At 37.8% G+C, this 24,394-nt stretch overlaps 1 protein-coding gene across 9 annotated transcripts in view; it reads right to left on the bottom strand.

Moving 5' to 3' along the window:
- The window catches only part of Slc16a7 (solute carrier family 16 member 7), a 160,252-nt gene that overhangs the window by 55,483 nt on the left and 80,375 nt on the right, over window positions 1–24,394 (bottom strand). For 8 of the 9 annotated variants that reach the window (XM_028886299.2, XM_028886298.2, XM_028886297.2 and 5 more), the window contains 2 exons: window positions 18,786–18,912; window positions 7,740–7,989 (listed from right to left, as the gene is read on the bottom strand). In XM_028886299.2, coding sequence (XP_028742132.1) covers window positions 7,740–7,959 — 220 coding nt within the window. In that variant the 5' untranslated portion in view covers window positions 7,960–7,989; window positions 18,786–18,912. Of the gene's footprint in view, window positions 1–7,739; window positions 7,990–18,785; window positions 18,913–22,755; window positions 22,833–24,394 lie in introns of those variants that run through there. The other variant, XM_037196722.1, reaches the window with a different exon arrangement.

Genomic DNA, 24,394 nt, shown 5'->3' with positions numbered 1-24,394 from the left:
ACAAATACCCTTCAGTCACTTTTCATTGGAAAAATCAGTAACTTGGCCTAACCTAAGAGGAGGGAACTGGGAATACAGGAGAATATGCATATGTCATGGGCATAATAGTTTCTTCCACACTGCTCTATGTTTCCTAGGAAATGTTTGGCAATACTCAGGGATAAAAAAAAAATCTAATGTAACATAAGTGTAATATGTACAAGATTGCCTAAATAGACCTGCTAGACTTTCTGAGATTTAGAAAGCTAAGAGGAAATCCCTAGCTATCTCTAACAGAAGACTAGAACTACCTTTGCTTTTATTGCTCTTAGGAGAGCATTATTATATGAATTATATTAATGTTCTCCCCCAAATATGCAAATACTATAAAGCACAAAGCAGATTAAAATAATAGCTTTATTTAAATCTCAAAAACAACAGAAACAAATCATATATGTCCACCAATCTGTTACACTAAAACCTTCTGCTTCTTAGCCTCCAGGGAAAGAAGTTCAATGGTTAATGCTTTGGTCCCCTCTTCCCAGTGGTCCATAATAAAACAATATCCCTTCCTTAGCACATTTGTTAGTCTCCTCCCTCATGAATCAGAACAAGTTTCCAGGGTGACAAAGTCAATTCTTTTCAGCAGAACGACATTTTTTTCCCTCCAAATTGAATTAGAGGGAAAACACACACACACACACACACACACACACACACACACACACACACACACACACACAAAGAAGCAATCATATAGAATGGCTTCTCAAAATTTGTATTTGGAAGTCCTGCATGTATTCGCCCCTGCGTTATCTTTCAACAGACTAACAGACAAATTTTCCACTAAAACACTATCGGTGGTGGTGGTTTTTGCTCCTTTGGGGGGGCCTGCCACCCAGCTCCCAAATCAAATACACAGGGAGGCTTATTCTTAATTAACAATGCCCAGCCTTAGCTTGGCTTCTTTCTTGCCAGCTGCCCTTAACTTATTCCAGCTACCTTTTGCCTCTGGGCTTTTCTGGTTCTCTTCTGTAACTCTTACTCTGTGGCTTGCTGTGTAGCTGGGTGGCTGGCTCCTGGAGTCCTCCTCTTTCTCTGGCTCCTCAATCTCCCTTTCTAGATTCTCCCTACTGTATATATTCTCTCTGTTTGCTAGCCCTGCCTATCCTTTCTCCTGCCTTGTTATTGGCCAGTTCTTTATTGGAACATCAGGTGTTTTATATGGGTATAGTAACATAGCTTCATGGAGTCAAACAAATGCAACATAAACAAAAGTAACATAGCTCAAAACAATATTCTAGTGCACACTACCCTGTATCATCACTGTTCAGGCAATAAATCCCACCTTCATCTAAATAACACAAAAGTTATGATTATACTACACTTTCTGCCTCCACTTAGTGCTGTATTAATGGGATGACCACCCAGCTTGACCTATTTGCCGAAATTTGCTAGAACTCCAGGAGACCATATGGGCAGCCAGATGGGTTGCTGTAATTTAGTGCCATTATTCTAAGGATGAGGTAATGTATCAATGTAATTTGCATTCTTTCAGCCCTTTCTGCATACCTTTTATTAGTTTCATTTTTAATTTAGACATCAGAAGGGAAGATAATGCCTTGCTACCAGGGCCCAGATGCCAACTAATTACTACAAGAGGCTCCAGCCTTGACATCATAGGCCAGACCTCAGAACAACGCTCCATATTTCTGGGTGACCCCACTGCAGTGATTAATAGGTGGAATGCAAAGTCCTAATGAGAGTGTCAGATCTTAGACGTTCTCTAGGCGAATGAAGTTAGCATTGTGTTGAACATAACCTCAGTTACTTCATTATGTTTCACACTAAACTATAGGCCTTTTCCCCTCATGGTCTTTGAATATATTTATAATCATCAACCAAGAAAAGCCTCTGTAAGTAGAGGTCTTCCCAACAGTAAGCAAAAATTTAAATATCGTGAATCAAATATTGACTTTGTCCTCTATAAGAACAAACTGCAATGTTACACGTAATTACTCATAAAAATCATGATAAAAGGGAGTTGAGGGTAAGGCCTAGGACAATGAACTTTTGGCAGAAAACTTAATAGTCATAGCAGAAAATTTGTCAATCACACTTGAAAAAAATATACTGAAAGGTAAAAATACTAATACCTGAATTAATCAAATATATCAGACTCTATTCTAAACCATTGTCTCTACAAATTGTTTATTTTTGTGTCTGACAACATGAATTCAATTCTCAGTACCCATGTGGTGAAGATGAACTGACCTCTGCAAGTTGTCCTTTGACCAACACACACACACACACACACACACACACACACACACACAAAGGGGGGGGTAAATATAAGAAATATTTTCATAGAAAGTTAATCTGAATAAACTCCCTTAAATAGAAAATGCAAACCAGAACACAGTGGCATATTTTATATCTACTAAGAAGGCTATAATGAAAAACACAAGTTCGGACACAGACATGAAGAAGCCAGAGCCAGTGCACGTGAGAAGAAATGAAAACCCATCTAGCAATATTGGAAGCATCTGTCGGTTCCAAAGAAGTGTAAGCATATCATGCCACGCAAAGATGGAAATATGAGTCCACACAGAAACATACACAAAAAGTATTTGTAGAGAACCATTTGTATTAACTTTAAAAGTGGGAATAATATAAATATCCATTGATGAATGAATGGGTAACCAGCAGGTGGTATGTCCATATAATAGACTACTATGTAATAAAAAGTAGTGAATTATGGATTCATCCTATAATATGAATTTACCCTGTGAAAGGAGGTAATGAAAAAGGACATTTATAAGACTGCTAAGAATAAGCACATTCATTAAGACAGAAGGCTAAATAATAGGAAGAAACTACTGGGGTCTAACAATACTTACTTCTGAAGTGACAAAAATGTTCTCCAATTAACTGGGGCAGTATTGACACAACTTTATGGACATACCAAAAATCGACCAACTTTCACATGTTAAATGAATAAATCTCACAGTATATGACTTATATCTCAAAAAGCATGGTGCTTTTTAAATGCATAGTGCCTCTTCTTTTAGCCAAAAAGAACCTGTAAACCATCACAAACAAAAATTGTCTCTCTGATTCTGGGTTACACACCATGATTTTCTTCTGTTCATTCTCTGTTAGATTAGCCAATGCCCCATTCATCAGAAATCACCAAAGGCTAGTACACTCTGAAGGCATTCTTAAAGCTCTCATGAATCTGTCACCATGTTTTGTGTGGAATGTTGTCTGGACAGATCATTTTCTGTTACTTGGCTTTATAAATGTATTCTTTTCCTTTTATTTTTGAGATAATAGTATAATTATATAATTTCTCCCTTCCCTTTCTTCCTATCAAACCCTTTCATAAACCACTGCTTGCTCTCTCAAAATCATGCCTATTTTTAATTAATTGTTGTTATGCATATACATATAATTTTCTAAATATAAAAGATTATAGCTTAATATGAAAATGTATTATTAGTAGTACCAATGCTTTTCTTCTCATTTCTGCTTTTGTCTTATTTTATACTTCATTAATGTAAATACTTTTTCAACACAATATTTTTATTGATTCTTTGGGAATTTCACATTGACCATCCCAATCACACTCACTTCCCAGTCCTTCATTGTCAGCCACCCCACCCTTGTGAACTCCCCCCACAACAAAACAACCAAAAAAAAAAAACCTAAAAAACAAACAAGTCCAGTTTGGGTTATCTATACATTCACTGGAGCATGTTCAAACTCTCAGTGGCTTGCCCTTTGGATAGAACAGAGTCCTTCCCTTCCCACACCCCTGCCAGAAGCCATCAATCATGGAAAGCTAACTTCAGCACCCTTACATTTTTAATTATATCACATCATTTCCTCTCACTATCCTCCCCTTCAGCCCTTCCCATTCTCTCCTTTACTCAGATTCACGATCTCTTTTATCTTTAATTATTATTGTTATGTGGCTATCTTTGTGTGGGTATATCCCTGTGGAGTCCATTTAGTGTTATTTGTATGTATATGTTTGTGGGACTGACCACTTGATATTAGGTAACCATGACTACCAATTAGGAGGCTCATCCCTAGGGAAGATTAATGTTCCTTCCCTCACCAGTCATTAATTCCTTATAACTTTTCGTCTAGGGGTAGGATTCTATGAAATTTTACCCAGCTACATTGAAATGTCAATTGGTGTCAAAACCGTTCGTGTTTCATTTTTTTTACATATTGCTGAGATTTCAAGGATGCAGCACCCCAGTTATATATTTAGATGAAACAATCTCCTAGCAGACTCCCTTGCTCTTCTTACTCATTTACTTATTCGTCTTTTGGTTGTTTGTTTTGAGGCAGAGTCTTTCTACATAGTTCTGCCTTCCTGGAATTCACTATGTAGACCAAGCTGGCCTTGAATTCATGTCATGGACCACACCACAGCTGGCCTCTTTAGTTTCTGAGCAAAGGTCTCAATGTGTAGCCCTGGCTGACTTAGAACTTGCTGCACAGACCAGGCTAGCCCTAAGCTTGTGGCACTCCTCCTGGCCTTTGCTGACTGAGTCCTGGGATTCTGGGTGGTCACCAGCACGCCTCATGCAAAACACTTTTTTGTTCAGAGACCAAAGCCTGGTTATAGGGGTAAGACATAAAACACAGTCAGTTTGAGGAACTAGGTGAACGGATAAACTCTATATCCAGCAGTATGGATTGCAGTTTAATGGGTTTTCTTCCCACTAGACACTGGCCTTGGTTGTATTTACAGTTTTAAGCTAAATACCACAAGGTCGAATAATTTCCCACATAGCCAGGAATGGCATGCAAAATGCTGCAGTCCTGATAATTGAGGATTGGGGGCCATATTCCAAGGGCTTAGTTGTATCTCTCCTAGATGTCACCATTATTAGTTCCGACACAGTATTTTTACATGCCTTAAGTTATTTTCTCAAAGCAACCAAAACCAAAACACCTATTCACTTTATGTTAGACATAATTGATTCTTCTATTACTGTAAATATTTTAATGATCTTCCTAAAGATTATAAATATCACGTTGCCATTGTACTTACTAATTTCAAGAGTTTTCTTTTGAGCAATGGAGATGTATTCCCGTTGTTAGAGAACTTATCTAGCCTTTATGCCTGTGTTCATCCCCTGAACTACATAACCCACACTTGGAACGTAGGAGCAGAAGAATCAGAAGTTCAAGGTCAGCCTTCCATCATCATTTATACAATGAGATCAAGGCCAGAATGGGATACATGAGACACTCTGTTTCTCCTTTGTGCCTCTTCAAATTTATACTATACACATCTTTAAAATGAAACAAATGTATTCATAAAATCATTTATATATGATGAGTTGGATAAATATTATTCATTAAGATGTCACATACACTAAGTAATATGAAAAAAATTACAGTCATGGTGAATTAAATTAAAATGATGTCATTCTTTACCCTCATACCCTTTTTGATCTAGGCAGCTCACAGTCTGTGCTATGACTGCAGCAGCTCTATAAACCAGCTCTCCTTTGCTTGCAGAGAACAGCTGTTGAGCAGGAAACTCTGTCCAGGACTTACTGTATGTTAGCCAGTTCTCCTTTTTCCAGGAAGCTCTCAATTATTGTGGGCCCTGCCTCCATGTAGGGCAATCATCAGTTCTGACCAGTAGGATATAGTTAGAAATGGAGCTCATAAATTCCAAGCCTGGACACCAAACACTGCAGATGATGTTGCATACTATATCCCTTCTCTTCATCTCATAGAGGGCGTAGGTTTAGAGAAGGACACAAAGTCATAGGTGCTAATGCAGGTACGACAGAGAGCACTGAATGAGCAAGAAATGAACTTGGCCTGTCTTGAAGTCACTGAGGACTGGGGGTTATTCTTATTATCAAAGATTGAAAGAAGATGACTCAGATATTGACCTTAACAACATCAAAGGCTGCATCTTGACTGTTAGTCAACAATATTTTCAATAGAAAATTGTGAAAGACATAATGGAGCCTGATATCCAAATTCAATGGACCAAGGTCTAGTTCTAGAGGCATCCAGTTAAAATGCAGGAAAAAATTATCTCAGAGGTATCTTAATATTTACCCTGACCTATCAGGTCAAGACAAATGGGCTGGCCCAACACAGCATCATCAAAGAACACCAGAGCTATCGAAGAACAAGATGCACTTCACAAGAACAACCATCTTGATATACATGTAAGAAATAACAGCTACAATCCTTAAAATAAGCATCCAAAAGTGACTGCCAGAAAAGATTTTTTGAAGCATAGTTCTTCAAATACATGCTCAAATAGAATTTAAATGATAATTTTGATAATCAAATAAAGACTCAACAGTTTAAACATGTCAGTCTTATTAATCTAGAATCATTAAAACAAAAAAGTGGAAAATACACACTTGACACTGTGACATTTATCACACACACATATATACATAAAGTAGGATTATTTATGGATCAAATGTTCACATGGGTAGTACATTAGAGAGACAACATCTTAAAGAATAAATGGTATGCCTCTGGTCCAGGTGCCAATCCTGCAAGGCAAGAGCATTTGTATTGGGTTTTCTAAAGAACTGGTTTAGCCTAGCTCTACCATTTTGTACATATACAGAGGGAGAGAGATGAGAGAGGATGAAAGCACAGTGGCCACATGTCTGAAGGCTTAGATTTCTTATCCAGAAATGAGCCCTGTGTCTTTGAAAAGCTAGTTTGTCTATGTCCTTAGTCCCAGAACAGAAAGGTGGCCATCATTTCTTGGGCTGTCAAGAGGATTAAGAAATATCACACAAATCAAGTGTGGAATGAGGCCTTGGCCAAGAGCAAATTCTAATAAATATTAGTTATTATTGCTAATGTTCTGTCTCCCTCATGAGGGATCACATTATCTTTACTTATATAATAAAAAAATGACAGTAGGTGATTTATATGATACCTTTGAATTCTTATATTCTGAGTCTATAACTGTCCCTTGAAGTTAAATTACCAGTTGACAAATGAAAATTCTAAAACCCATGTATTTTAAGTGATGATTTATAAAAAAAAAATCTATAAAAGTCTGGTCTACTGTTGAGAATATTTTAAAGACAATAGATCATGTAATAATGAGGAATTTCCATTATTTAACACTCCAATGCAGGGTGGTTTGATATATTCATTCTCTCTCATGACTTACACTCCTGTTTTAACATAGACTCTAACAAGATAATTGGAAGCAGCCACTTAAATAAAACGATGTCATTATTTTGGGAGTCCTAAAGCATTAAGGAATTATTCCACATATAAAACTTGAATGTGTGTAGAAAGTACATGCAAGCAGTCCTTCTGGGCAGTGCAAAATGGAGTATGTTATAGATTTATAAACTGACAGAAATATGCGTTTCCTTTTCCATAAAAAAGCATTTTTGCCAGCTAGAGCGATGGTAAGAAATAATTCCAACATTATAGTATGGCATTCATTCCAAACTGAACAGCAGATGATTCATTTGGAATCTTGATAATGTGGCAAACCTCATTTGTACAGACAATTCTCCATTCCACCAAATATTCTATGAAGACTCAAAGTGAAGTAAACAGATAATGATGCTAAATCATAAAAAAATCATTAAAATCCAGTTCTAATTATGCTTTTGATTGGTTTTAACTGATTGATATAATAATATAATAAGAGTTTTAGTATGTGGACATGGTCAATAGAAAGTATGTGTTAACAAAGAACTATATTCTTACACCAAGGACCTTACCTCCTGCATACATGACAGCCAGCATGATGGATGATATCCACGCAATTTCACTGTAGCTGGCGTGGAACATTTCCTGAATGTCTTTGAAGAACACTGTGACAGCTTTGGGGAAGGCATATGAAAATCCAATGGAGATAAAGGATGCTCCGACTACTGCCCAACCCCACCCTCCATCCGGAGGGAGGGGTTGTGGAGGTGGTATACCAGTCTCCGATGGCATCTCTGCACCTCTTCTGGAGACTTAAGTAACCTATTGAAAAAGAAACAACAGTTCATCCTCTATGTTTGTTTCTGTGTACCACCCTTGGTAGCTGCTGGCAAAGCAATCTCATTGTAACTACAATATTACTTTATTAATGATATATTTAGTATTCTTGTGCTTGGAAAATTACCAAAAAAATGTGAGATATACAGCCTTGATTATTAAGAGGAAAAATCTGAAAGTACTTATTTATTTGAAAAGAAAACATTTGAAAGTGAAGTTAAGAAATACAGATATAACCTTGAAGTGCCAAGTAAACAAAAATAAATATTAATCCAATCTCACTTTTAAGCATAAAGGAAATATAACTACTTTACTTCAATAATAAAAATGCTTTGTTCTGTGTGTGTCTGTGTGTGTGTGTCTGCATGTGTGTGCATAGGTGTGTATGTGTGCGTGTATGCACATGTGAGTGTGTGTGTGTGTGTGTGTGTGTGTGTGTGTGTGTGTGTGTGTATGTGTGTTGTCAGGTATTGATATATGGTATTTTCTTCAATTGTTCTCCACCTATTTTTCAAGAAAGGATCTCTCATGGTATCAGGAGCTTATTGATGTGGCTTCTTTGGGGCAACCACTCCAAGAATTCTCCTCATTCTGCTTCCCCAGCACTGCGATGATAGGAATTGTTGGGTTTTTGGTTTTTTGTTTTTTGTTTGTGATGCAGATTCTGGAGGACTGAACTCAGGTCCTCACAATTTTGTGGCAAGCACATAACAACTGAGCCATCACCAAGCCCTAATAATAACAGCCTAATTTAAAATGTTACCTTTCCAAAATTAATACTACCAACAGTTTTGTAAATATGTCTCCTCCCTTTTCATTGCCAAGAACTTCTATCAGCTACACGGATAAATGTGCTGGTTTGTTGAGGGAATAGAGAAAAGTCTCTTCCATATGTACACACCTAAGAACACTTAAATACTCTCCTGTGGAGAGAGATGATACACAGTTTAATATGTAAGAAATTACACACAGTGAAAACCTTGCCTCCACATCCTCTTGGGGTACAGAGATGCTACATTGAAATATAGAAGAAAAAGCAACATTCCTGTGTTCAAGAATTCCTGTTATTAATTTATATGTGTGTGTGAGTGTGAGTGTGAGTGTGAGTGTGTGTGTGTGTGTGTGTGTGTGTGTGTGTGTGTGTATCTCAAAGTGTTTTCCAAAATCAGCCTATGGATACATTTATTTCCTGCTTTTGTAAATGTGTAGATGGTTTTCACATTCACTCTCTCACATACAGATGCACACACACAAACACACACACACACACACACACACACACACACATACACGAGTGTATAAGGTGCAAATAATGATATTTTAATGTCTAGATGACAACGACCTTCAATTTAACCTGACACTCATATCCTCATGCAATATCCATCACCCTCTCTCCTTCCCTCCCTCCCCCTCCCCCCCATATACATGTGTGTGTTGAGACTACCTAAAGTCTACCGTCTTAGCAGGTTCAGAGCATACAGTCAGTACTCTGTGATACAAAGGAGACCGACGGTCACAGATCCTGCACAGCTGCAGCTCTGAGCCTTTGACCAGCACCTTCTTCTGAATACCAACTTCTTGTTTTGGCCTCCAACCCTAAGAAAATGCCCCTCTATTCTTGATGTCTGTGATTTCAGATTTTGTTTTCTTTTTAACATTCAACAAAAAAGTGAGATCCTTCAGTATTTTTTCCTTTGAGGTCAGATGTATATAATTTAGTCTAACATCCTCTGAGTCCTCACATGCTGTCACAAAGGTGACTGGATCCCACAAGCCTTTGAATGGAATCAATAATAGTGTTTTTATCAACTTTAATTATAAGATAAGGGTCTTCAAGATTTTATTGTAAAGGACAAATAAATTCTGTAAGGTTTCCTGGCCACATGGTCTGCACTGAGTGTTTATCCAAATTGAATTTTAATGTCATGGATGACAGACATAATTGAGCATGGTTTTTCCGATGACACTTTCTTCACCTAGTACTGACAAGTGCAGTTTAATGATGCCTATAACAGAGAGTAGAGAGGAAAGCCCAGAAGAGGAAAAACACTCAGTCTAATGGTTATTATTAAAAATTGTACATATTTATTTTCATTATTGTTCCATATGACTATTTGCCTGATTATTTTAAATGATAATGTAATTCCATGAATCCCAGAGATACAACTGCAATTTTATGAGTTATTTTATGAACTTTTTTGAGTTGTCGTAGAGTTCTATTGTAGCTACACAAGTTTTAGAAGATATAGGAAATACGGGAAGTATAAATCATAATTTTAAAAATCATAAAGATTTCATTTTTCATTGAACCATGGTAATAGAAAATTTTTATTTTATATTGTATTGTTTTTAGCTCTCTATTACATACACTGCTTAGTCAGACATTGATAATTTTTATTATTTATTTATTTATTTACTTTTCAAGACAGGGTTTATCTGTGAAGCTTTGGTGCCTATCCTGGATCTCCCTCTGTAGACCAGGCAGGCCTTGACCTCACAGAGCTCTGCTTGCCTCTGCCTCCTGAGTGCTGGCATTAAATGTGTGTGCCACTACCGCCCGGCTCAGATGATAATTTTTAAAGTACTCCCAAATTACAGTTAAAAAGAACTCAGTAAATGAATGACAATGTGCCCCCCCATTCTATTTGGGAGAGTAAGATGGTGAGAAATGAGTGTAACAGAATTTCTGAGTGTTAATGGAAAAGGCAGATTCTTTTAGTCCTCTAGTGTTCCCAAGAAGATAAAATATGATAAGTTATTCCAAACTACATAGAAAGAGAGAGGGAGGAGCTTGGGGGCTAGAGACAAGCACAGTAACAATACAACGTTCAAATTAGAGTCAGCAAGATATAACTCATCAGGGAAAGGTGTTTGCAACCAATTCTGTCAACCTGAGTTCAATCCCAGGAACCAATATGGTGGAAGCTGAGAACTAATTCCTGAAAATCGTCCTCTGACCTCCACATGTGCCCCACAGCAAACAGACAGACAGACAGACAGACAGACAGACAGACACACACACACACACACACACACACACACACACACACACACAAATTTTATATTTTTTTGTGAGCTAAGCCTTGTGTATCTGTGTCTATATATGTTTCTTGTGCTTTATTTAGCTCTGGCTCTTCTTTTTTTTCTTTGTTCTGTCCTGTTCAAATGTGCCAAGTTTTATTTTATTTTATTTTTCTCTTATTTTTTTAAGATGCTTGTTTGTTTTCTAATTAAAGAGATGAAGAATGTGGATTTAGGAGGGTGGGGAGGTGGTAAGTATATGGGAATATTTGGGGAAAGGGGAATCATAATCAGAACATAGTATAAGAAAAAAACTATTTTCAACTTAAAAATAAAATTAACTATTTAAAATATTGAAAACATTTCAAATTGTGCATCTCTTATTCTACTGACCTAATTGCAAGATATCCAAGTTAATCTAAATATGATTATGGTACACAAAAATGATATGGATAAAGGGATATACCTTTATAAATTTTGAATCACTGTTATTGCTTAACAAGTCCTTATGATCTCCAGTGAGCATTTATTAATCAATTTAGTTTCCACAGGCATCCTTTGATACTCTATTTTTAAGATGAGACAAATTTCAGAAATATTAAGAAACTTAGTGTAAGTAATATGTGAGCAACTGGATATCATTAATAACTGCTGCTGGTGGTAAAGCTATATGCAAAGAATTAGAAATAAGTCTACTTGGTTATGTACTCAGGGAACAAAATAAGCCAAAGATAAACCACTTGACATTTTTATTATATTCTGTGTATCTAAATGTCCTTTAGGATTGAAACAGTCAAGAGTACTTGATTTTCAAAACATCATTAGCCTAAAAATTTCACTCCGTAGAAATTGTATGGTTTGATCTTAAACATCTCTCAGTGTTGTGGTGCTGGAGGATTAGGCAGAGGCCTTTGGTGCTGTTGAGAAAAAGTTGGACCTTTAAGTTGGGGAACCTAAGAGAATGAAGTTGGGTCCCTGGGGTGAGCTTTTGTATAGAACTCTGGGACTGTGGCCTTTTCTGACTTTTTTCATGGCATTCATCATGATTACCTTTGGTATACTACATCACATGCTGCCTTATCATGGTGTTCTCACAGTGGTCCACTGTAAGACAATCTTTTTTTAATTTAATTTTATTTTATTTTTCTTTATTAAGAAATTTTCTACTCATTCCTCATGCTCTCCACAGACCCCCCTCCTCCCTCCTCCCACCCCCCAGCCTTCTTTCCCAAGCCACCCTGCATCTTCACATCCCCCAAATTGAGGTCTCCCATGGGGAGTCAGCAGAGCCCAGCTCACTGAGCCTAAGCAGATCCAAGCCCCTTCCCACTGCACCAAGGCTGTGCAAGGTGTCACACCACAGGCACAAGACAAATCTTAAAGGGTCTTATTAATAAAAAATATGGGAGCCAGGTATTGGGGTGGACGCTGAATGATCAGAGAAACAGAACAAGCCACAGCCAACCTCACCTTGTCAATTCCTCAGCTGATCTTGTTTCCTCTGAGTTCTCACCCGAATGGATCTCAGTTGAACTGCTGCTAAAAGCCTAAAAGCTTAAAAAAGCCTCTAGTCCCTGGTCCTCACGCCTTATAAACCTTTTTTGTTTCCTGCCATCACTTCCTGGGATTAAAGGCGTGTGTCATCATGCTTGGCAGTTTCCAGTGTGGCTTTGAACTCACAGAGATCCAGGCAGACCTCTGCCTCCGGAATGCTAGGGTTAAAGGCGTGTGCTACCACTGCCTAAACCTATGTTTAACATAGTGGCTGTTCTGTCCTCTGACCCCAGATAGGTTTATTGGGGTGGACAATTTATCCACAACAAGGAAATGAAGCAACAGTGATGACAGCCTCTGGAACATCTGATAAAAGTAACATCTTCCCTCCATTAAAGTTAATTTCATGAGGTATTTTGTCACAGTGGTTAAAATCTCGGCTAGCACAGGGAAGCTTCGACACACTGAAACTATTGTGTTCACAGTGTCCTCTGAAACATTCCCTCCAGGACAGAGACAGGAGATGTGTGAGACTGGAGAGGCCAGCCAACTTCACAAGTCAGGGAAAGCAGAACCTCTCCCCAGGGCCGCTACCCAAGGACGCAGAGGGCCAGACTGCTGCAGAAGGAGCCGCTGACAGGGCTGCTAAAAAGGAGAGGGGATTCTGAGGTCTGCAGAGCTCAGGGAGCTCCTGGCTTTCGGGGCTGCAGCTGCTTCTGAATCATCTGTACACCTGTAAGTCACCCCCCAAAATCTCACTCGTTCAACATCTTGTACTTTGGTGAGACTGTGACTTTGGTCTATCGGCGGTCTCCATTTAGGAGTAAGTTGTGTGTGTGTGTGTGTGTCTATGATGTCTTCCCAGGAGGAAAAAGACTCACACAACAAAAGTCTACTAAAATATCAAAGAAACCAGCAACAGGATGGAAGGTTTAGACATAGACAAATGATGCATATAAAGTGTGTATTTTTTTTATGAAAAACACTTCTATTAGGTTAATATTCTATAGAGGTTACAAGTTACTTAAAAAAATACCACATTTGTTAAGAATTACTTTTAAAAAGTTTATGTTTACAGTATGATATAATCTTTTTTAATTGGTGGACACAACACTAATTATCTCTCCTATTTTCTGATTAGGTTTTAAAATAGTACTATTTCTGTATGTTGATCAATTCACAACATTTCATTCCAAAAATAGCATCTTTAGAAATGCAAAATACTTAAAGAAAACAGGGGAATTGCAAACATTGTTTAAATAAGTAGACAACAGCAATTGGCCTAGAAAATTGTCTTAAGAATCTGAGCTCATTACACATTTTTAAATTAAATTGTGAAGTGACCAATTTCCTTTTTGCTTGTAAACTAAAAAAGAAAAGCTGAGGAAAAACCAGAAGGCATTTATGTAGCAAACAGCTTTTTCTTGTAGAATGTACAGACAGTTACTAGCGGTAAAGATGTGGCCCTGTAATTTCCAAAATGCAGAATGGAAAAGAAACTATCTTTCATTACTAATCTATGAGTTCAAATGACTGTAGTCTTGATCACATTTGATATGGCAAACATTTAGACATAAAATTTCGTGATTCATTTCCTATCATTTTTGAAGGCATAAATACACACACACACACACATGCACACACACACACACACACACACACACACACACACACGCACACGCACACGCACATGCACACGCACACCACTCTCCAGGTAAGGACACCAGACTCATCACTTCCACTCCAATTCCTCTTGCTCCCACAACCTCCTGAAGGATACATGTTCCTTTCCTACTGGCTGGCCCTTCCCCACCATGTAGGAAGGGAAGATTCCTGCCACCAACACATCCACACCGGCAGCTTGTTTGAGGACCCTGTGTCTTGTGCTTTCATGATTTCCCAGCTCCCAGGTTGGGACCTCAGAGACCCATAGCCACTTCACTCACTCCAGCTACTTGAGGGGAAGTTCTTACCTCCTGAGGACTATCTATGAGCATTTCCCCCACTCTGCATAAGTCTGCTCCACATGCCTGGGGTGAGCGGGGACCAATTCTGATACTCCATTCAAACCCCATCAGTGAGTTGCCCCAAGACTGAACGGATGTTCAGTCTTGATAAACTGTGCTAATAGAAAACCGGTATCTAAACACTCATTCAACAAAGGGGAAACACGATTTCTACACAAAGAAACACTACCAAAGACCTAACTCTATATCTTTAGTTCCCATAAAACAAACAAACAAACAAACAACCTACTAACCAACACAATTGTCTCTGCTAAGAACTGGTACTCATACTTCAACTCTATGTCAAGAACTGTGGCCAACTGAAGAAAGCTGCCAGGGGAAGAGGTGGTCTTCCCCAGCGGGGTGCACACCAGTTGTCCAGGGCCAAATGATCAGCCCTGAAAACATACAGGTAGCGTTATATACAGCTGGAAACAAGTTATATTTAGTAATATACGTCACATACAAACGTGCATGCAGTAACAACTGGTGGGGAAAAAAAGAGGTCATGAATTGAAGGAGAGTGGGGAGGAGTGGTGTATGAGGGGTTTAGATGGAGGGTAGAGAAAGGAGGAACATTTTAACTACAGTCTCATAAAATAAAGTTAAATTAAATAATAAAAATACTGCTACCACAGTAACACTTTCTGAGAAAAACAACTTAAATGAGACACAAACAAGACATTCAAAACTGCAATTACAAAGAACTCACAGAGGGTATGAGTAAGTGCTGTGATGAAGACCATGAAACACACAGTTGAAAGAAATAGTGAAAAGAATTCAAAACTATAACTTAATAAAAAATCTCTGGAGAAAGGCCAAAATGAAGTAAAATTTTGAAGTGGAAAAAAAATTCAAAGAAAAATAAATCTAAGGACAAAGTCACTAATAGACTGGGCCAGGAAGAAGAGAGTAATATATCTTAGCCATTCCGACTAGGGTGAGGTAACATCTCCAAAGTTACTTTAACCCACATTCCTTTCATTGCTAAGGAAAAATGAGTCCCTTTTTGAGGTATCATTTAGCCATTTATGTCTTCTATGTAGAACTCTGTTTAGATTCCGAGGTCATCTTTCAACATCTTTTGGCTGTTTTTAGCTCTTTGTATATTCTGGGTATTAATCCTCTGATTTATAGCTGGCAAAGATTTTCTTTGGGGTTTTTTCTTCACTTGAATGATTTTTTTTCTTAGCTGTTATACAATTTTTAGTTTTATGAGATCTGAGTTGTCAATGTTTGGCCTTAACTCCTTTGTTAATGGAGTTCTGTCTGCAAAGTCCTTTCCCTAGGCCCATGTCTGGTTAGGGTACTATGTTTGCACTTTGTAAGGTCTTTGGTACCGACTAGGTCTTCTTCTAGCAGTTTCAGTGTTTGGGGTTTCAAACTGAGATCACCCATCCACTTGAACCTAATTTATGGGCAGGATTATAGATATGGACCCAGCTTCATTCTTTTAAATGGGGACATCCAGTTTCCCAGCACCATTTGTTGAGGATGCTGTCTTTTCTGCCATGTGTGTTTTGTCTCTATGTCAAAAGTCAGATGGCTGTAGTTATGCTTACTCCTATTTGGGTCTTCTCTTTTGTTTCATTGGTCTCTCTGTTTTCCAGTATAATATTGTTTTTATTTAGTATAGTTCTAAAATGTGTCTTTGAGTCTGCAATAGCTATCCATCCAGTATTGTTCTTTCTGCTTGGGATTGCTTTTGCTGTGTCTTGTGATTGGAGAGTTTCAGTCATTGATAGAGTTATTATTGAAAGTGATGCACAGACTGAAGCCATTGGATGTTTCCTGCTGGTTTATATTCTTACCTGTGGTGTATGTTCATCAAGTCATGGCTTTTTTCCTTTCTAGAGTCTACTGGCTATGTTTGTTCCTCTCCTCAGTTCAGAATATTGCTTCCAGTACTCTCTTCAGTATCTTGTGTTTAGTATTAAATTTTTTGGGTTGTTTATGTCATGAAAAGTTTTTATTTCTCTTTCAACTATGCCAGGTAGTTTTTCTGGGTACATTTGTCTAGGTTGGTGGACATGGTCTTTTAGAATTATTGAACTCCAGGCTTTTCTGGCTCTTAGAGTTTTCCTAGGAAATCAGTTGTCATTCTGGTGGGTTTTCCTTTATATGTGTCTTTTGGATGTTTTCTCTTTATTATGTATATTTAGTGTTTGACTATTATATACTACACGGTGTTTCTTTTTTGGTCTTGTCTAGTTGGGGTTCATTGGCTTCTTTCATTTGCATGGTTATGTCCTCCTTTAGTTTGGGGAAGTTTTATTCTATAGCCTTCCTACAAATCTGGTCTAAACCATTGACCTTGGATTCTTCTCTCTCTTCTATGCCTATAATTTGAAGATCCTGTGTTTTGATGGTGTCCTATATTTTCTGTATAGTGTCCTGCATTTCCCATATTTCCTATCCTGTGCTTATTAACATCTTTAATTTCCTTTGCTTATATTATCCAGCTCTTCTTCTTATGCATTCCATTTGTAAGGATTTCCCCTGACTTTTCTAATTGGGACATTGAGTTTTACTTCTAGTAAATATGGAGTCTACACAATTAGAAAAAAAAAGCTTTACCAGCTATATATCTGACAGAGGATTAGTATGTAGACATGCAAAAATGTAAAAAGGCCAAACATCAAGAAAACACACAATTAATAAAGGAGGCACCAAACTAAATAGAAAGTTCTCACATGATAAGTGGCTGAAAAATATTTCTCAAATGGCCAAAATTCTTAGCAACAAAATGCAAAATAAAATAACTTTGAGATTTCATCTTACCCCAGTCAAAATATCTAAGATGAAAACAAAACAAAACAAAAACAAAACAAAACAAATTCTGGTGTGGCCATGGACAAAGAACACTTACTCACTGGTGATAGGAGTCACTTTGACAATCACTGCAGAAGTATGGAAGTTCTGGGAAAAGCTAGAAACAGATCTACTACATGATACAACTGCACCACTTGAGCATATTCCCAAAGGCCTCTGTATTTTACTACAGAGAGTTCATTCATGTTCAATGAGGCTCTATCCATGATAACCAGTAATTTGAAAGCCTAAATATTAATCAATGAATGAATGGATAAGAAAATGTGGCACATTTACAAAATGGAATGTTATTCACCCATACAAAGGAAAAAAAAATCCAAAATTTACAGGTAAATTGATAAAATTGTAAACAATAATTCTGAGAGAGGCAACCCAGACCCAGAATGACAAATAGCTATTTTCTCTTATTTGAGGATGTTAGCATTGAGTTTTTATATATACACATCTCATGTGAAATACCAATACAGGTCAGGAAATTAGTAAAGTGCCATGGCAAGAGGAGGTTTTCAAGAGATAGAAGACAGAACACAGTGATAGAAGGCGGTGGAGCAATAGAGTGTAGAGGAAGAAATTCAAGGAAGGATAACTAACACTAAAGACTTTCAGGAAAATCATAAAAAAAAAAACTATTGCGGGACATTTCTAAAATTTAAGCACGTACATGTATTTAAAAAGCCAAAATATAATTACCCTATAATGCAGCATAAATCCCCCTGCAAGAAACTATAGGCTAAAAACCAAAAATCCCAAAGCCAGGAGTGGTTTACATTTATTGGTGTTGTTGGCTACTGAGGTCCCACAGACCTTCAAATATTAAAGTCTATTGTGATTGCTCTTGGCTACTGTCTAGAACTTGATGGTAACACCCCAAGACTGGAGATTTGCCATACTTGAGTCACAGATACAGAGAAATCAAGTTGTTAGGGACCTTGGAGTTTAATCCCTACTACCTTTCATAGCCCTTAAAGGAGGTATGCATTACCACCAGAGGAGAAAGGGTGCTATCAATCTTATCCAGCTGTGAACCAAAGAGCTCCAGTGCCACAGATAGCCTGAGAACAAACCACCACTTTCTGATTGATTTATGACACACTCCACAACACAGAATATGCATCTTCCAGTTATTGGGCCTGAGAACCTGTGGGTTGACAGGTCGTAGGCCCTTGGGAGGACTTACTACTGGCACTATACTAATGGTTCATAGTATGAAGTTCTCAGCCCGTTACCCTTGGAAAATAGAACCTCCTTAAACTCTCACTAGCAGCTAGAGTTGATCAACTCTCAAGATTCAATCTGAACATACATACTCCTTCACGATGATTTTCCTTGTGAACAGTTCTATAATTATTTTTTTTGGAAGCTGCCATGTTTTGTCCATTTTATTTGTAAGTATGACCAAAAGAACCAGAAATAAAAATATTCTTTTACCTGTTGTCAGATGTCCACTTTAACAGATTTCTTTGGGTGCTGTGTATATGTAAGCCTGGTCACTTTATGTTGATGAGCAATATTTGAAGGCAATATGAAGGGAGAGGTAGAGCAGACTCCAGATTACCTAAAGAAAAAGGAGAGAAACAAATATTAAATGTATAACCGTATTCCATTGACTCATTTGTCACTAGCTTTAATTTACCCCAGTAATTCTGCACATCTTTTATAACTCCAATAATTAAATAAGTATGTGTATGCACATAGATATGCTTGTCAGTCACATATATATGTATATATGTACACACACACACACACACACACACACACACGAAGCCAAACATGAAAAGTGGAAGACAAAGATAAATCATTTTCTTTAAAATTAATGACAAATTATAGGACCAGGATAAACAGTTCAGTGGATAAAGCGCTCTCTGTGCCAGCATGAGGAACTCAACTCCCAGCATCCATGTATTTAGTCCAGCATATGTTACTCTCAAGACTCTAGCTCTAGGAAGTGGAGACAGGAGGATCTCTGGGGCTGGCTAGGCACCCAATCCAGCTGAACAGATGAGTTCCGGATCCAAGGGATAGACCCTGCATCAAAAACACTGAAAAGGGTTCCAGGGGAATGACAATGGGGGTTGGCCTCTGGCTTCCTTCTAAATTCACACACAAATGATCACACACCGGGACATATACAGACACATCACACAAGACTGGACTAGACAGGTTACATTAGGAAAAAGAAAATGTATTGACATTCATTAGCTACCACTCAATTCCTTTTATCTCTTTAAGTAATTTGGTGCTACATCAGCTGCGTGTGTGTGTGTGTGTGTGTGTGTGTGTGTGTGTGTGTGTGTGTGTATGTGTCTCTGTGTACATGTCTGTGAGTGTGAGTGTGTACATACAACATTTAACAAAGTAATTCTAAATACTATCAATAAACAGGTTTTAACAGTGCAACACTGTTTAAAAAATATTCTAGGGATCTGATTTGAAATTCAAACTTCCTAATCAGGTCTACATGTCTAATCGATCAAATATCTTTATTCAAGATATTAACTTTAATATGGTACTGAACATATAAAATTTGGTATAGCTTAATTTTGACCTGAGTAAGCAAAGGAAAAAAGTGAAAACTAGATTCTTCCAATTAAATAGGCAGCCACCCACCGTGGTTATAGAGCTACCTGTTATAAAGTGTGGAAAGAAGACATCGTGACCATTGGGTCAAAGGTGCTTGTGTAAGAGGATGAAGGGTGTGTGGCAACAAATAAAGAGTGTGAAGAAGTCTTAAAGAAACTGACGGGATCTAAGAAACTGACAAGGAATGGAGCTAAAAGTTCACTCAGTCGACTTCCTGGGTCTGTAGAGTAGTTTGTGTGGGCTTTGGTCCTACTGGAATGCTTGGGAGTTGCCATAGTTTTCAAAAGCTGGGTACGTCATGAACTCCAGCCTATCCAAAGTACCAGTCCATGTTAATATAGGAAATCTTTATATCTTCTTTTTCTCTGGCATAGTAAACTTTACTGAGTACAAGGCATAGCTTCAGAGGAAAGCCTGAGGCATCCCTGAAAACTGTGTTCTGACCCACAGGCTATAATTAATTGCTCCTGTCTTACACACACTAGTTAAGAAGCAAGAATAAAAGGAACTCAGAAAAATCTCTGGATGCTACAAATTCCACCTGCTCATCAATATGGATATGTCCCCGTGAAATTTTTCAGTGTACAATCTAACTGGTCCATATTTTTTTTAAAAAAAAAATCTATATCATAGGTACCTTTCAACAAATGGTTTAATAATCCGGAAGCCTCAAATTAGTTGTTTCAAATAATCTAGTTACATCCTTCCTCTACTGATTTTGATTAATCATGGTGTAGTTTATAGACACTTAGGCATATACACACATATACACATGATATATGAACTTATTGTTAATTTTAACAATGCAGGATCATGGTTTAGGAATTTGTTTTTAATAATAATTATTACGAAAACATGAACTTTTAGCTCCATTCTATTCAATGTTCTCTTGCATTCCACACTGCAGAATATCAGCACGTTCCTTTATGAAGTGTGAAGGTCTTTTTCTTTAACTTCTCAAACCTTAAACAGATACTGTCATATATAATCTTTAAAAATAAGATCCTGAAACAATTTACTCAGCAAACGAAGGCCCAGATTAAGTGTGGTTAGGAGGTGATTGGCTCCACTGTAAATCCCCCCAGAATTTTCAGATTAAAGCAGGAACTCTTTCTCACATATTCCCAACACTGGCCTATGTGTCAGCTAAGTAGATTAACATGCTCCATAAAGAACAACCATGTGATCTTTTTGTTCTCTATTTCTTCTTTCGTACACAAAACAGTATAACAATGCCAAATTAATGTGCAGTTTTAAGTTGAGGTGCAAGCTCATCCAATTTAACACCAGGAACTAAGTAGAACCGAATCTTTTCTTTTCCAACCTGTAATTGAATTAAAAATTGAAATCTGATCCTGAGGGTTCTTCTCCTCTTCTAAGCGGACCATCTTTTAAATCCTATTGACTGACTTACTTTCACATCCAGACAAGAAATATATCAATAGTACATGGCCCTCAAAATGTCAGCCACACAAAACCTATTTTATATGCAAACTCTTGCTGTAGTTAAAATGACTCAGAGTTCTAATTGATGTTAAGGGTCAAACTAACTAAAGATTTCTTTGGAACTGGAAAATTAAGGAAAAATAATGAACTAATGGATAATAAACTGCGAAGAATTAGAAATGAACCATTCACACCAGACAATCATCCTGGCTTATTATGATATGATTGCTCTTAGACTCACACTGACAAGAACTGCAATAGTCTAAGTGGTGGCTATGTTCATGTCCCAATTCCCAGGATCCGTAAAGGTACCTTGTACAGCAAATACATAAGGAGTTTAAAAAGCTTTTTCAGTATTCCTGAGGTGAGATCTGCTTGCAATCACACTATCCTTAGACTAGAGAAATAGAGTTTACAGAGACAGACAGACAGACATGGATGCAGAGCAGAAACTGAAATGACCACAGAACAGAACATCAAGTAACAACAATGACCACCAGAAGCTTGAGAAGGCATGGAGCCGAGTCCTCTACACCTCTTTGGGGAGTGATGTCCTGCATGTTGGTCTCCATTAGTGTTAAGAGCGGGTCTGCATTGTTCTCAGCATAAGGCTTATACTAATGTTTTAAAATTTTCATGGGAAATTCCCATAATGTCATGGTAAATTGTTTCTAAAAGCCATAAGCACAGGGATTGAACTGTAACATCGTCTCTTTCATGGCTAATTACATAATCATACAAAGATATTTGAAAATACTTTTTAAGAAGAGTCATCATAAAAGGGCAAATTGTTTCATTCATTAAGAAAAGCACTAATCCAATAATATTAAAGTAATGCAGCAGATCTATATGACTGATGAGTGAAAGAAATGATAAAAGTAAATTATAAAAAGTAAAATGTGGTTCTATTTTACTTTATTAAATCTATTTTTATTTTCAATGCATGAGTGTCTTGCCTGCACGTATGTGTATCCATCATACACATGCAATGTCATTGGAGGCCAGAAAGAGTAGAGGATCACCTGGAACTACAGTTACAGATAATCATGAGCCACCATGTGGGTGTGGAAACCAAACCCAGGTCATCTACAAGAGCAGAAGGTGCTCTTAACTGCTGAGCCACCTCTCCAGTCAGCTTCTATGTGTTTTAAAGTACGTACTACACAGGTATACTGATACGGTGTTTGGCTGAGTGAACAATACTACAAAGTGTGGAGATACAGAAACAATCTGAGAATTATAATTGCTGGCCATCATGCCTCCATATCTTATCTTTTGATCCTCTTTAATGCTAGATCTGATAGAACACAATTATTTTCCACCATCACCTTAAAATCTCATGGATAACAAGGCAGAAGTGGCTATTGATTACCTCAATTTGCACAGATAGAATATGCTGTTCATAGAAGTCTGTCTTTTGAATGCATTCAAATTCCAGAGATAATTGTTTGCAAATAGGTTTTCTTTTATTCCTCTAAATTCCCTCTATTCTCCTGAAATAAACAAACAAACAAACAAACAAAAAAAAAAGACAAACAACTCTTACTACCCCTCAGAGGGAATGGTCCACATTCCCTCCATACCTGAATGGAAGTAACCATTGATATCTCCCTGGGCAGGTAGGTAATCATTCTGCCATTAGTCACTACTGTACAGATTAAGTACATTTATATGTACTACCTGACATGGTGGCTCATGCCTGTTATTGTCTCAGGTGGCTGACAAAGTTGGATCTCAAGTTTGAGGCCAGCCCGGAGGATGTGTAAAATGCTACCTCAAAACCAAACAAAAAATATGTCATTTCCCTATTAATTTATCTGTTGTGGGCCCATTCAAGAAAGCTTCTGGAGGGGACTAGGGAAGATTTTCCTTTAACCATACAATGTACATGTGCTTATATACACATATAAATTACCTAGAGCAACACATAAGAAGCTATTAACTGCAAATAGTTTTTGGGAAGTAGCTCTATATAACTTGTGGGGCTTTAAAAAGGTTTATAAAGATTATATGATGAATGCATATTATTTTTCCATTATAAGCTTTATTACATAAAAGTGCTAAAATACAAAGCTTTAATATGCACATATAAATCTGCTCTCTATAAGATGGTTGTTCTATTTATATTAAGAGAGTCGAACCCAGTGGCGCAGGGCTGTGACGATTTTAGGAGTCATTAGAAGTAAAAATCTTGCTCAGCCTTGATGCAGGGGGAGGGGCTTAGTCCTGCCTCAATTTGATACGCCAAGCTTCATTGACTCCCCATGGGAGACCTTACCCTCTCTGAGGAGTGGGTGTGGGGTGGGGTGGGGTGGAGGGGAGGTTGGGGCAGGTGGCCGAAAGAGGGGAGGAAGGGGGAACTGTGGTTGGTATATAAAATGAAAAAAAAAAAAAAAAACTTTATGTAAAAAGAAAGAAAAATCTTGCCTGTAATCCTACCACCCAAACCAGACAGTCTGGTTCAGGTGATGAGACCATAGAGAGCTGGATCTCCCCCTATCAATACTGAATTTCTGATGAGACAGAACCTGGGGTATGCATAAAGTGCTTAGAACTTCTCAGAACAAGGCCAGAACTTTCCTCCTCAGGCCTAGTGACAGTCTCAGAGAACTTGAACAGGACTTGAGAGATTTGGGATCAATCTACATGGACATCTTCGATGTCCTGCTTCACTTCCTCTTGTGATAAGCACAATAACCAAAAGCCATGTGTGGAGGAGAGGATTTGTTTTATCTTAAAGCTTACAATCATGAAAGAAGTCAGGGCAAGACTCAAGGTAGGCACCTGATAGCAGAGGCCATGGAGGAACCCTGCTTACTGGCTTGCTCCTCCTGGCTGGTTTATCCTGCTTTGTTAGACAACCCAGGACCACCTGCCCAGGGGTAGCACTACCCACAGCTGCCTGTGTCTTCCCATATTAACCATTAATGAAGAAAACACCCCCACAGATTTGCCTACAGGCCAACTCTATAGAGGCATTTTCTAGGTTGAAGTTTCCTCTCCCCAGTGAA

Source organism: Peromyscus leucopus, chromosome 18 (assembly GCF_004664715.2).
Source record: "Peromyscus leucopus breed LL Stock chromosome 18, UCI_PerLeu_2.1, whole genome shotgun sequence".
Lineage (NCBI taxonomy): Eukaryota > Metazoa > Chordata > Mammalia > Rodentia > Cricetidae > Peromyscus > Peromyscus leucopus.
Note: the sequence above shows the minus strand (reverse complement) of the source record. Positions and strands in the feature narration are given on the sequence as shown.